Below are 13,886 nucleotides of genomic sequence, written 5' to 3' on the forward strand. Positions count from 1 at the left end.
TGGCCAGCTGCGGGCCCTTTAAGAGACACGCAGCGTCCGGTTTCCACGACGACAAGTTGTGACAAAATTCCCCTCCTGCCCACTTCTCCCTCCGACTCGTCGCTACACGCCACACGGCCGACCGGCCACCATGCTGCGGTCAATGGCTCCAAAGTGACCGCGAGAAGCAAAGCCCTTCTTGATTAAAATGGCTGTTGAGTGGCGGATGTAAAATGGCTTCACCTGCTTCCGCTCCACCTACCTCGGCCGGCGTCGTTTAACGGGACTCCAAACTACTAAACAGCCACGAAAGCTACTAACTGAGCTCCGCGACGCTTAAATATCATTTTAATCACGTGAAAAAGGAGTGAAATAACAACTTTGTTGGCTGTGGAATCGCCACCGCGACTACTTTGCTGTCATCCGCTGAACGTCGGACTTTTGAAGCACCGTCGTGTAAGGAAAGCGTGGAAGGCTTCAAAATGAGCAAAAGAGTCAAATCTGCCCGCATGCCTGAAGTGGAGGAACACATATCCACGAAATACGAGATCAGGAAACGACTGGGCAAAGGGGTGAGTTCCCTTTTTCCGTACGGGGAGGGTACATGAACACATCATTGAAGTTAATCATTTAAGTTTTGTTTACCTCTCACTGTCGCTTTGAGGCCGACTTTTTGCTTTTTGTAACTTGGGAGTTTGTTTCCTTTTTATCCAGCGGTTTATTTGCTCTAAGGGTGGAATTTTCTAACTCTCCCTTCCTGCTTGCATAATTGCTACATACATTAAAAAAAAAATTGTTGTTGTTGTTGTTGCTCCCCCCCCTCAAATTTGCCACATCCTATTGGTCAACAGGTTGTGGAGTGGCAAGGTGCCACGTTACACAGCTCTTCAACATGTTCTACACCTGAGAGTCGAGTACATTCAAATCGGAAAAAAAGTGTTTATATATCTATAATAAGCGGTTTGATAAAGTCTGCCTCTGATTTGAATCGAGTATTGTTTCTGCGTCGGCCTCAAAGGCGTACGGGATCGTTTGGAAGGCGGTGGACAGGCAAACGGGCGAGATTGTCGCGGTGAAGAAGATTTTCGACGCCTTCAAGAACAAGACGGACGCTCAGGTGGGCCATTTTGTAACACACTACATCAGAAATCCAAATGTACCCGTGTTTGACCAATGATTACGTCATACAGGATGCTCGAGTGCCTTGATATCACATCCTAATTGTTTCTCTTGGTTTTTTTTGTTTTTTTTTAACAGCGGACCTTTCGAGAAGTCATTTTCCTGCAGGTAAAAACCCGCAACAACAAAACAAAACGCAGTCACTATACCATTGTACAGGAAATTTAGCTCACACTTCCAACCAATCAGAATGAAGTGAGCGTGTGGCGTTTTAGGTCCGTTACATAATTCCTTCTTTCCTTGTTGTGTACAACAGTGATTCCCAACCTTTATGGAGCCAAGGCTCACGGCACACCAACAAACAAAAATGCCACAAAAAAAAGTGGATACACAAGTCAATTATATACTTTCTGCCATCTAATAGAAGAGCAAATTATCAAATGTGTTGTTGTTGTTGTTGTGTGCAGGAGTTTGGAGATCATCCCAACGTGGTCAAGCTCCAAAATATCATCCGGGCGCAAAATGACAAAGACATTTATCTCGTCTTTGAGTATATGGGTGAGTTTCGGGAGGCCTCACTACACGTCATCGCGACAACGTTAAGCAACCTCTCTGCCAAACCCTGTTCGATTTGTGTTGTTGTTGTTGTTGTTGTTGTTGTTTAATCCAGACAGTGACCTGCATGCAGTGATAAAAAAAGGAACGCTACTAACGGACATCCACAAGCGTTACGTCATGTACCAGCTGCTCAAAGCGGTCAAATATCTGCACTCGGGGAACGTCATCCACCGGGACCAAAAGGTACCCTTGGAGGATGAGAAAACCATTCTACACTTTCAGGTTCAGATCCACCAATGAACACCGCGTTTGGCGACAAAGTCTATCATGGCAAGACGCTCAAAGAGGTCTCAAGGACCCAAGTGCGAAATTGAACAGGAAGTCAGCCATTTTGATTTGCTGTAAAGAAGCATTCGTCGTGTTCATCTTTGTATCCAACGACACTCCAGCTCTTTTTTTTTTTTTTTTTTTTCTCTCAGCCTTCCAACGTGCTGGTGGACTCCGACTGCGTGGTCAAGCTGTGTGACTTCGGCCTGGCCCGATCCCTCAACCAGGAGCGAGAAGACAGCGGCAACCCGGCGCTGACGGAGTACGTGGCGACCAGGTGGTACCGAGCTCCAGAGATCCTGCTGGGCTCCACCAGGTACAATTGTTCGCTTATCACGGGATAACAGGCTTGAACAAGTGTGAAGAACGAGGACTCGTGGTTGGAAGGTACACAAAGGGCGTGGACATGTGGAGCCTGGGCTGCATCCTGGGAGAGATGTTGCTGGGAGAAGCCTTGTTCCCCGGAACGTCCACCATCAATCAGCTGGAGCAGATCATGAGCGCCATACCGCACCCGTGCCCGGAAGGTGACCCGTGCGCCCACACCGCCATGTCTTACACTTGTGAGAACATTGTTGTTATTATTATTATTTTTGTTCACGAATGCCGTCGAATTCCCAGATGTCCTTGCCATAAAGTCTGAAATCGGATCGTCGGTCGTTCAGAGAATGTTACGGAGGTGAGGGAACTCTTATTCTCCTGCCACTTATATCTTTTTTTTTTGTCTGATAGATGTATTTTTGCATTATTTTTAAATTTTTCGTCATCTAATACACGCGTTCGGACGATTTTGTTTGTCTTTGACTTGCTGCGAGCAAGAATTTGAGACACAAGCGTGGCATCATGACAATTTTTGCCAAAAGAGCCTTCAAGCCGTTCGTTGCCGCTCCCAGTTGAAGTTGAAACTACAATTTTACTGCACTTTTTGAATCCCCGCCAGGCCGCCGATGCCTTTGGAGGACTCCCTGCCGTCGTCGGTGCCCCCCGACGCTTTGGACCTCCTGAAGGGTTTGCTCGTCTTCAACCCCGACAAGAGGCCGACTGCGGAAAAAGCCCTCCAGCATCCGTACGTAGCCAGGTACGAACACGCCATGTCGGGATTCCTTTTCTTCCAACGGATCGATTATGGCGTTTGCGAGTGTGGCGTTTTTCTCGCCACGCCTCGATTAGCGCGCATTCGCTGTATCCTGATAGCACTGGTACACGGTGTCATATTTTACGTGTTAAATGTGTCGTCGTCGTCGTCGTCTTTGGAGGTTCCACAATCCGGACAAGGAGCCGTCTCTCAACGCCGACGTAGTTCTGCCGCTGGACGACAACGTGCAGTTCTCTGTGGAGCAGTACCGCAACAAACTATACGAGGTACAAACTCATGACAGTGGCATCTTGACTTAAGCGTTTCATTTGTTCCATGACCAAACTCTTATCTCAATTTACTGAAATATCAAATCAATTCTCCCCACCGAAATGAATCTGAATTTGTTCATCCGTTCCATCCCCTAAAAAAAACACCTTTTTGTTACATTCTTAGTAGAGAAAAAATACACTTTATTGTAAAATATAAATATGAAAACATAATAAAAGAGAATGTAAAAAGAAATAAAACTGGTTTCAATGTTGGCTTGCATCACAAGGCAAAAAAAACCATGCAACAAAACAGCCGATTAGCATGACGCTACCTTGCAGATGATTCGGGAGAAGAAAAGCCATCAGGGCTCGCTCCGGCTCATCCGTCCCAAAGAAGCCGTCGCCGGCAAGGATAAAGTCGGCCGCAAGGACCGAGGAGACGACAACCGCGACCCAAAGACCGAACGTGACAGTCCACACAAGCCGGCGAACGCGTCACCGCCTCCCCCCGTGGAAACGACTGACCCCTCGGAGAACCCTCGCCCGGCCAGATGCACTTATAACCCCATCACGCACGCTCCGAGTACGTCTGATGTTAGCCACTCGCGTCGCTCAGCTAGTAAACGCAACATTTGCTCTGATTGTCTTCATCCAGATGGCTTCGTTCACTCAACAGCAGCCGGCACGAAAGCGGCGAGACAGACGAGCGGCAGTGCCACCGCGTCGCCAACAGAGGGCGTCAGAGCTAACACAGTAAGTCTTTTAGTAAGTTAGGATTTTATTTTTTTTTTCATCGTCATAAAATGTTCGTCTTCCACATCCGAAGTCCATGGACCAGATTATCCAGCGCGGTCGCTCAGCCCCGGCGCACCCCAACCGCTCCTTCTCGCTGACGTTCGCCCAAACTCAGAACAACCCGCTCGTACGCAAGACCGAGTCGCCACCGGGACTGAACGGCGCTAACGCTAACTCGGTGAGCGACAGAACAGTTGTAGCCATTCGAGCACCGCGTGGACTACTCTCTTTCTCTTGTCGGTCCCGTGCAGAACCAGCGCTCCGGTCCTCAGGCCCGCGACGGACGAGCGGCGCCGCGCTTCAGCAAGAAGGTCTTTCAGAACAACTGCAACGTGTCGGCGGCGGGCGACCCCCGCGCCAAGCTGGGCAGCTACTGCCAGGCGTACGGAACTATCAGCAAGACGGAGCTGGACAACCTGCTTCAAGCGCGAGCGTACAACCAGTAGCGCGTTACGCCTCCACCAATCAGCATGTGGAGAACTCTTTGCTGATTCCTCTTAGGAGGCCGGTCTTACTTTATAGGAATAATGCACGAGAAGACACTTTCTGATTAATGGGCTTTTATGAAAAGAGGAGACAAAGTCTTGTCAAGTTGCTTTTGTCACAAAAGAAGACCAATATCCTGTAACTTGACATTTGTGAGTAGACTTACTTTTACAGGAAGACGAGACAATTTCTTGTCAACAGGCTTTTATGTGACGAAAGGAAAATGTCTTGTCATTGGGCATTTATATGAGAAAACAATTGCTGGGCCTTTGTGAAAAGAGAACAATTTAATGTCAAGTGGCGTTGAAGAGAAAACAAGACAATGTTCCGTCACTGGACATTTAAATGTGGGAAGAGAAGCCAATTTCTTCCCAATTTGCTTTTACAAAAAGAGAAGATGATCTTGGTCAATGGGATTTTCTGACAAGAACATTTCTGGCCAAGAAGTCTTTGTGTGTGGAGATGATAACTTCTCGTTAATTGGCATTTGTGAGACGAGAGAAATTTTTGATCGGTTGACTTTTGTGAGAAGAGAAGACCATAACGGCGAGGTAGCTTGAAGAGGCCTCCACGGAGGAATCAAACATCACTGTTAATAAAGTTTTTATGATGGCCACAGTTTGACCCTGACACATGAACATTATTTGTATTTCCCATTGGGAGAAAGGGCTATTTACGTAGCTACATGTAAATACCCCACAAAAATTACTGTGATTTAAAATAAATAAATAAAAAATATGGCATGTGTACTGCGATAAAGCACATGACCAGGAACATTCTAGCTTCAAATAGAAATTATGATCATCTGATGACACCATCAGTTTGGTCATGTGCCATTCAAAAAAAAAAGACCTGCTTCAGTTGAGATAACACCACGTGACCAAGAACGTTCTAGATTAAAAAAAAAAAACTCTTTTTCAATCTTTATTTTACATTATTTCAAAAATTCTGCTTTTACAAAATGGCTAAATATTGCACAAACAACAAAAACAAATTGTACGCATGCCAGGAGTTAATTATATTTAAGGGGCGGGTTTGACAGATGACGTCACCGTCGTACATTCTATGCTTGCGTCGCGTGGTGACGTCATCGACTGGCCCACTTGACCATTTTGACGTTGGAGGCTCCGACGCCGCACCACTCAAACTGACGACGACGAGATATTGGCGAAATTGCAAAATAAAAACACCGAACGGACTCCAACGGACGTTCCAGAAGGACATAAGAAAAACAAGAATAGAAGGTAAGTCGCACTATGGTAAGTGTTAGTTGCAGTCGCTGTGGTTTTTTTATTGGCACGAGCCAGCTAGCTTAGCAAGTAGCATCTCGCCTCGCACAAACCGAAATGAATGACGTCATCATCAATCGCAAATTGAAAACGTTACATTTTATGAGCCGGAGAAAAACTCCCACGCGGCGTCGGCTAACAACGGAAACGTCGTCGTCGTCGTCATGGCGAGCTAACGGGAATCGCCAAGTAGCCCGGATGAGCGTTCAGTCGTGTCCGTACATTTCCAAAATGTCAACCGTCGACTGTGACGTGTGTCGCATTTGTCTGCACCGGCGAGGCCTCCTCGATGTTGTCGTCGCAGGTGCGCCGACTTCGGTTTGTTTCGCTTCTCCGAATGGCGCAGAACGCCACCTAGCTGCTTTCTGTTTGGAGGAATGAAGGAGTTACAATTTGCTTAGATTAAAATTTCAAAGGTACGATGGTTGATGGCTTTTTTTTTTTTTTTTTTTAAATCATCTAATACATGACTCTGGACACAGTATTATGTGCACAATTTTAAAATACTGTTGTGCTTTTATTGTGCTTGTATAGTGGAATTGTACTTTTCATTTTTTTTTAACCTCATTGGGGCTAAATAAATATTTGAAATACAGGTTCAAACAGCTTAGTGTGTTTTTAATGAGTTCACCGGTTTTTTTTCTTTTACTCAACACCTGTAATGTTACAGGTCCAATTGACCCATTTTAACACTGTAAAGCAGGAAATTCTTTTAAAATTTAAACTTTATTGATCCTTCGGAACAAAACAAAAAACAAAAATCAGAAAACAATTTACCTCAAAAACTCAAGTACTGTATCGCATAGAACAAGAACATTGCGCTTGTTTCTCGCCACTTATTAACATTCATTGCTGTGTTTGTTGTGTTTGTGTATTTCTGCTGTCTAGTGTGTATGACATGATGGTAGCTTGGTTGTTTTGTTTTGATCCTTTTCATAAAATTGTCTCTTGGCCAGGTCGTCATTGCAAATGAGAGCTGGTTCTCAGTGGGCCTACCTGGTTAAATCAAGGTTAAATCAAAAATAAATTTGATACATTTGACATAGGGTACAAGTAGTTTCCCAGTTCTGTTGTTACAAGCTGACTTTGGACGAGAGGGGAGTGGCCGCCTGGCACACCCTGGACTGGTCGCCAGTCAGTTGTGGGCCACGGACACACCAACACCCTTTCGCACGCCCATTGACACCCATGGGCAATTTAGAATCTTAAATTTCCAAGTAGAGGTAATTATATGTAAATAATGTGGACTTTTCCCGTTTGAGACACCTTTGAATAAGTAAACTCCCTGCGCGTCACTTTGAGCCATGGATATTATTATTATTGTTCCTGAGAAACGACATTAAGATGAGGGTTAAGATGATCTTTGTACAAAGTGCGCCACTATGGTGAAGATGTTGAGAGCAAATGATTGACCGTAGCTGTAAATAATCAGTATATCGTATCCCCGCGGTTCGGGCTGTGGCTTAATACGAGCGTTTTCTTTGTTTCTTTGTTTACACTCCATCCAGTGTAAATGTCCATTTTAAGAGCTTGACTGTGGCTAACCACTCTTTGTGATGCATGCAATATGGCACAAACTACTTTGATCCCATGAAATGGTATTCTAATTAACTGTAAATAAGCGACACCCAGTGCCGCTATTCGTGGAAATACGATAACTCGAAAATCACTCAGTAGAATGTAGACCTCTACAAAGGCCGTCATCATCAGTTAGTTTGCGGGTTACTTCCTGGTTCGTGGAGCAAACTGCTCTGGCTGGTAGCCGCTACAATTGAGCTTGCAGAGGGCTGAAACAATTAATCGAATAACTTTTCCTGCATTTTTGTGCTATTGCTTGCCTTCTTTCCGATATTAAATTGGCGAGCCCGTGTTGCTCAGGCATGCACGTAACCTGTTGTTACGCTTACGTCAGGGCACTGTGCTGGACTCATTGTGTTAATGTGACCCAAACGCCTACATCCTCGTTTTAACTTAATTCCTGCCCCCGCCCGCCTGCCCGCCTTGATCCACATTGGCGGAGCATCTCTGCTAAGAGGATTGGAGATATGGCTGGTGGTGGGGTGGGTGGGGAATAAATAAATAAATATATAAATAAATCACTGAGTCATTGTGGTCTAACACTTGTGGACGTTGGACTGCACAGAGATCAGATATTTTGTCACATGGTTTGGTTGCATCTGCTGGTTATGCGGATGACCTGGTACAGTTGTGTAAGCGAAACTTCCCTTCTGCTTCCATGAACAATCGCCTTGTCTCATGATGGGAATCTAATAGGAGCCCACGTCGAGAGGCCACGTCCTGCCACCATGATGGATCACAAGGACCCACGCATTTATTTGTTACTTTTTTCGCTTGTAACATATTTTTACATTTGTTAAATATTGAGTTACGTGTAGTTTCATCCCGAGCCAATCACGTGAACGGAAATCGGGGCAGACCACGTCATTTTCAGCTGATTGGCATCTGCTAAAAATATATTTTTTTTAAATTTATTTTCAAAGGTGAGAGAAGAGGCACAGCGTGAGATGTGGAAACATTTTGCTAACGCGGTCAACAGTTAAGAGCAAGCCGAAACATACTACAAACCAAGCTTGCAAAGGTAGAGTTTGGCCAAACAGTCGCTGAACAGCGTGGCCGAAATTGGCAAATGTCTGACCGTTAGGCTGTGTTTGCCTGTACTGTGTTGATTGTTCTGGTCCATTTACCTTAATGTGGCGGGGTTTAACAATCGGTTTGAGGACCTCCTCAACTACCTTTGCCCAGTTCTGTTGTCTGACCTCTTTGCAAAGAAAATAAACTCCGCAAGTTGTTACTTTGTCTTCAAATGTTTATTTAAGGTATTCTCTAGAAAGATAGTTTTTTTTTTCACTGTCCCCCACAAATCAAGATGGTGGTGAGAGTGCATGTCTTTCTGGTAAACGTGTTGACCGCAGCTTATAGTCTCGCTGTCAGGGCTCATCCGGAGCCAAATTAGATTAATAATACATTCGGTTACCACGGCAGCGCACCTCGCTCCATGGTAACCATACAGTGTGTGTGTTCGTGTGCGTGCGCGCTTAGGTGGCTAATTAGCTTGTACCACCATGCTGAGCTAATGTGTTCCTGAAACAAAATCTAACTTATTTATTAATAAGTTAATAATAACAATAAATTCATCACCTAGTCAAAATTAACATTTGATATTTTCTTTGCTCTCCTTTTCATAGCTCGTTGCTGAACCCCCCTCCACAACATGTCCCAGGACAAGAGTGGCTACCCCACTATGGGGGAGTCCAACCCACTCCACAACAACGTCTACGGCCCCCCGCAGCCGGGCTTCGGCATGCCGCCGCCCAACTACAGCCAGGCCCCCGGGGGCCCGTACCCGCCGGCCGCCGGCTACGGCCAGCCGGGCTTCCCTCAGGCCGGCTTCGGCCCAGCACCCTACCCGCAGATGCCTTACCCCCAGATGCCCTACCCGCAGGGGCCCTACCCCCAAGGGCCCTACCCTCAGGGGCCCTACCAGCAAGGACCGGATCAGCCAGGCTTTCCCGGGGACCCCTGTGGTGAGTAGAGAAGCCTAAGAAAGAATATAATATTTTCAATCTTAGACGTCCCCGTGTTGATGTTTGTTTCCCAGCACCCGGCGGCAGCCCCGGTTACCACGGCGACGTGCCTCCGACCTACTACGACAACGAGGATTTCACCAACTCTGGCTTTGAGGACAAGAGCATCCGACAGGCCTTCATCAGAAAAGTAATTTACCGCGTCAAATAGGCATGTTCCAAGGTATACGGTGGTTTTAAAAAGTCTTGGACTCAAAACCGTTGAAACTTTCCTTCAGCAGCCAAAAAGTCGTCTCTTGGCAATTTTTCGGCTACCGCGGCTTGCTCGGGAAGGCTATGCAAAACAAACTAAACAAAACAAAAACAAAGAGTGGCTGCTATAGGAGGCAATTTAAAAGGGCGCCACCCACAAATTCAATAAGTTAATAAATTATTATGACACTGTCTTGAAATGAATGTTTGCAACCAGCTACAAGAGTTAGCGTGTCTACAATTGGTGAAATAAACACTATTGACCCGTGACCGAGGCAGATAACTAGCTAACTAGCATGGCTAACATTAGCTCGCACTTTAATATCATTTCAAACTCATAACAACATTTCCCTTAAAAAGAAGTAACTTAGACATGCTTTGATTTAAGTAGAGCAAAAACATCCGCATGTGGTAAAGACGATCCAGAACCTCCGCTAACAACCCGGGCTAAACTTTGCTCTGTCTTGACAAACAAAGATCTTCATCAGGTGCGATGTGTCACTTCAACATAATTTCCTCACCCCAATTACTACTTTCCTGTTATACATGGTGTTAGTGACATCTTGTGGAATCGTAGCGTTAAAGAAAGACTACTAACCTGTGACCGACCAATCAAAATAAGTACATATGTTGCCAATAATGGAGGATAGGTTCTTAAATCAAGAAGAATCACCTTTTTCTTCTTCGTCTCCTCCTCCTCCAGGTGTTCATGGTCCTCACCGTTCAGCTGTTGGTCACCTTCTCCTTCGTTGCCGTATTCACCTTCGTGGACGACGCCAAGGTGTTTGTGCGCCGGAACCCGTGGACGTACTACATCTCCTACGTGGTCTTCCTCGTGTCCCTCATTGTGCTCAGCTGCTGCGGGGAGTTCCGCCGCAAGCACCCCTGGAACTTGGTGGCGCTGGTAAAGAAAAAGAGAACAAAAACAACCACAGCGCCGATTGTTTACTAGTCCTTATTTGACCATGTTTTTCCCATCTGGTAGTCCATTCTGACCCTGAGCCTTTCCTACATGGTGGGCATGATCGCCAGCTTCTACGACACAGACGCCGTCATCATGGCCGTGGGCATCACCGCTGTGGTTTGCTTCACCGTGGTCCTCTTCTCGCTACAGGTCAAGACAACACAAATCATGATTAGAATTATTATTATCATGTTCGCTTTGAATTGGGAGGGATCTGTATTACACAGTCAGTGGACACAGCATTAGGTACACCTGCAGGAAATAATATCAAGGGAATGAATTGTGTTCCATAAAAATATAAATGAACCGTACAGACAATTTTGGGTCTGTCCCCACATTGTGAATTTTATTTTATTGTTTCCCCATACAGCTTAAGAACAAATTTATTAATGCGCTTGAAACTGTTTGAGAAGTGTTGGAAAACTCCGCCTCTTCCTTCATTCTGCGGGAGCCATGTGGCATCATGTCGCCTCAAGATTGACAATCTGGATTTTTGGGGGGGCAAAAACTGGTCAAAATTAAGTTAGATATATTTGAAGTAAGCCTTTTTCTTTTTTCTTCTTTTTTTTAAATGGATCGCTGTAATTTGTCGGTGCAGAAGGAACTGGCCAGCCTGTTCTGGCTATTAAAGAACTTAGTCACCTCATTGTTTTATTTACTGCATCACTCATGGCTCGAAGAACTTTGACGTAGAATTTGGGAAGATGATTTAACTCCTGACTTTGGGAAGAATTAAAAAAGCCAAAGAAAAGGCACACTTGCAGAGTTAATCATTTCAATGCTCAGGGAACTGAAGTCTCGCCAGGTTTTCTGAAGTCACATTGTATCACTTTTGCGCCATTTGGCTGGACGTTCCACTCAAGCGACACGAAAGGGGCAAAATATTAGGAACACCTCCACCGCTCCATTTGCGGTTATTAATCAAATCTGCGTTTTTGTGTTCTTCTTCAGAGCAAATACGACTTCACTTCCTGTCAAGGCGTGCTGTTCGTGTGCCTGATCGTCCTCCTCCTCTTCGGCATCCTGTGCATGTTCATCCGCCACAAGATCCTGCACATCGTCTACGCCTCGCTGGGCGCCCTCTTGTTCACCTGCGTGAGTTTTTTTTTGTGGTGGGGGGTAAAAATAAACACTTGCCTACTAGAATTTGTTTAATGGTCTTTCTGTTGTTGCAGTTCTTGGCAGTGGACACCCAGCTGCTCCTTGGCAACAAGAAGATGTCTCTGAGCCCCGAGGAGTACGTCTTCGCCGCTCTCAACCTCTACACGGACATCATCAATATTTTCCTCTACATCCTGGCCATTGTGGGACGCTCCCGCGAATGAGCCAGGAGGGAGAATGTGGGCCCGGGGAGGGATGCCTTCCATTTTTGTTGTTGTCTCTTTTCCTCCCCTTCCTCCATTATGCTCTTTAAATTAATGAACTTTTTTCACCGGTGTCGCCCTAATGGTTGGTCTCTCTCGCTTCTAACGCTCCCCGCGCTTCTACTAACACAAAATAGTTGCCCGCCGGCAACGCCACCCAGCCGTCGACCTACGTTTTGGCTCAGCACGTGGGCGCGTCTTTTATCCCGTGGCTGTTTGGCACGCAGAACTGGAACTATCCCTCCTCCTGTAACTGCATGGCAATGGCAGAAAAACACAACGCCCGTTTCTATAGGTACAAGTGAATAGCTCTTTCTAGTTAGTCCCAGCTGTAAATGGTTGCGTGTACCACTATACTCGAATGCCACTCTACACTCATTTGGGGATGTGTTGCTTTAAGGCAGGGCTGTCCAAAATTGAAGGATGCGTGGGCCATTTTTTATATTTTACGAGCCTTTGGTTAATTAAATGTGCTAAAACCAATGAAATGTAGAAACAAAGTAATTTGTTTGTTAAAAAAAAAAAAACGGGAATTGCTTGCAGTAAATTCTCCAATAAATGATTATCAAAAAATATATCTAAATTTACAGTATACAATAAAATACTAAATATTTAATAATATATAACAGCTTAAATGTTTTCATTTTCTGTATAGTGCAACATCAATCATGCCTTTTTAAGAAATGATTGACGCAGAAGAGTAGCTGTTTAAACACAATTGTTAAGCTGTAAAAACACAAATTGCCTCCATTCACATTGCTGTGACAGCCTTTGAAATGAGTTAACAAGTTTGACATATAACTCAAAATCGTATCACTAGCCAGAAGCTGAGCTGCACTGTGTTTGTTTTCGGAAAAATCTACACCACGAGTCATTTGGGGGTTTTAGTAACATTTCCACTTTTTCCCTTGTGAGCCTTTGCATGTTCTTGATGTTTTTCCAAATTGTATGTTCACATTATACCACTGGTCTTTAATTAAAAAGGTGAAAAATGGCCCCGCAGCCAGACTTGGGACGCCCCTGCTCTGACTTTTCCAGCGTGATAATTCAACTTTTAAAGGCACGAGAATTATATACGACAAACAAGCTTTCTTCATCGTTATTTTTTTCCCCTTTCTCTTCCTGCTTAGTCATCGGCGTGAAGTGAACGTTTTTCTTTTTAGTGCTGTATTTTTCACGTTTCCATTAGTGTGAAGTATTGGTAATGCTGCTCGTCATTTGAATTTTTTTTTTTTTTTTTTTGCGGGGGTTTGGGGTGACTGTTAATGAAGTTAGCTGAACGCTGGATTCACACATGCAGTGAAGACAAAATGCATGATAACTTATTTATTTATTGAGCTTCATGTAGATGACTCTTGAGTTACTGACTCAGAACTGGAAATGAATAAACACTGGTAACAAAGTCACATGCAGTGAAGACAAATGCATGAGAACTTATTTATTTGAGTTTCACATTTATGACACTTGCGTTGCTAACGCAGAACTGGAAATGATTCAACACTGGTTACAAAGTGACACTGAAGGTAGCACTGCGGTCTCCCGCAGTATTTTTAATTCTCTTTAATTTTAGTTGTCATCCCGTGCATGGCCTGTCGCACGTGCATTGTCAGCACACGGTAATTTTTTTTTAATTGGGAGGATTTATTTTTTGGGGGCAAAGATGTTTGTATCTAACGCAAAAGTGTAGGTGTACATAGAAGTGCTTTGATGTGTATAGGCCTGGTACTCGTTTGGATTGTAATAATGCATTGAATTTGAGTGGAACTGCATTCCTCCTCACGCTGTCGGCTTTTCATTAAAAACATACCATGTGGAACATGTAATGCCATCCTTTCATTTGCTTCAATTTACTGTACCTCAG

At 44.8% G+C, this 13,886-nt stretch overlaps 2 protein-coding genes across 4 annotated transcripts; both read left to right on the forward strand.

Annotated features, from left to right (window-relative positions):
• Positions 1-29: 29 nt before the first annotated feature.
• On the forward strand, positions 30-5,229 carry mapk15 (mitogen-activated protein kinase 15). Its single transcript, XM_061761146.1, has 14 exons — positions 30-551; positions 998-1,096; positions 1,237-1,266; positions 1,566-1,656; positions 1,769-1,899; positions 2,136-2,299; positions 2,371-2,510; positions 2,605-2,662; positions 2,924-3,061; positions 3,240-3,345; positions 3,670-3,913; positions 3,986-4,083; positions 4,157-4,303; positions 4,377-5,229. Exons 1-14 carry the CDS (start codon positions 462-464, stop codon positions 4,569-4,571), a joined length of 1,731 nt encoding a protein of 576 aa, XP_061617130.1. The 5' UTR covers positions 30-461; the 3' UTR covers positions 4,572-5,229.
• A 438-nt stretch (positions 5,230-5,667) lies between these two features.
• Positions 5,668-13,848, forward strand: grinaa (glutamate receptor, ionotropic, N-methyl D-aspartate-associated protein 1a (glutamate binding)). Of its 3 annotated transcripts, none has more exons than XM_061761147.1 (7): positions 5,668-5,855; positions 9,107-9,445; positions 9,520-9,635; positions 10,401-10,601; positions 10,683-10,811; positions 11,613-11,756; positions 11,837-13,848. In XM_061761147.1, the coding sequence occupies exons 2-7, from the start codon at positions 9,133-9,135 to the stop codon at positions 11,984-11,986; spliced, it is 1,053 nt and encodes a 350-aa protein (XP_061617131.1). In that variant the 5' UTR covers positions 5,668-5,855; positions 9,107-9,132; the 3' UTR covers positions 11,987-13,848. The 3 variants fall into 3 exon arrangements, with proteins under 3 accessions (XP_061617131.1, XP_061617132.1, XP_061617133.1); XM_061761148.1 differs by lacking the exon at positions 5,668-5,855 and adding an exon at positions 6,010-6,316; XM_061761149.1 differs by lacking the exon at positions 5,668-5,855 and adding an exon at positions 6,010-6,204.
• The last annotated feature ends 38 nt before the right edge of the window (positions 13,849-13,886 follow it).

Source organism: Phyllopteryx taeniolatus, chromosome 21 (assembly GCF_024500385.1).
Source record: "Phyllopteryx taeniolatus isolate TA_2022b chromosome 21, UOR_Ptae_1.2, whole genome shotgun sequence".
In the NCBI taxonomy this organism is placed as follows: domain Eukaryota; kingdom Metazoa; phylum Chordata; class Actinopteri; order Syngnathiformes; family Syngnathidae; genus Phyllopteryx; species Phyllopteryx taeniolatus.

Excerpts from the sequence above, each read along its gene's own strand:
- grinaa (XM_061761147.1), top strand. The coding sequence starts at position 9,133 with ATGTCCCAGGACAAGAGTGGCTACCCCACTATGGGGGAGTCCAACCCA. Across the intron at positions 9,446-9,519 it reads CTTTCCCGGGGACCCCTGTG|CACCCGGCGGCAGCCCCGGT; the intron begins GTGAGTAGAGAA and ends TTTGTTTCCCAG. Across the intron at positions 10,602-10,682 it reads CCTGGAACTTGGTGGCGCTG|TCCATTCTGACCCTGAGCCT; the intron begins GTAAAGAAAAAG and ends CCCATCTGGTAG.
- mapk15 (XM_061761146.1), top strand. The coding sequence starts at position 462 with ATGAGCAAAAGAGTCAAATCTGCCCGCATGCCTGAAGTGGAGGAACAC. Across the intron at positions 1,267-1,565 it reads GAGAAGTCATTTTCCTGCAG|GAGTTTGGAGATCATCCCAA; the intron begins GTAAAAACCCGC and ends TGTTGTGTGCAG. Across the intron at positions 3,062-3,239 it reads CAGCATCCGTACGTAGCCAG|GTTCCACAATCCGGACAAGG; the intron begins GTACGAACACGC and ends TCGTCTTTGGAG.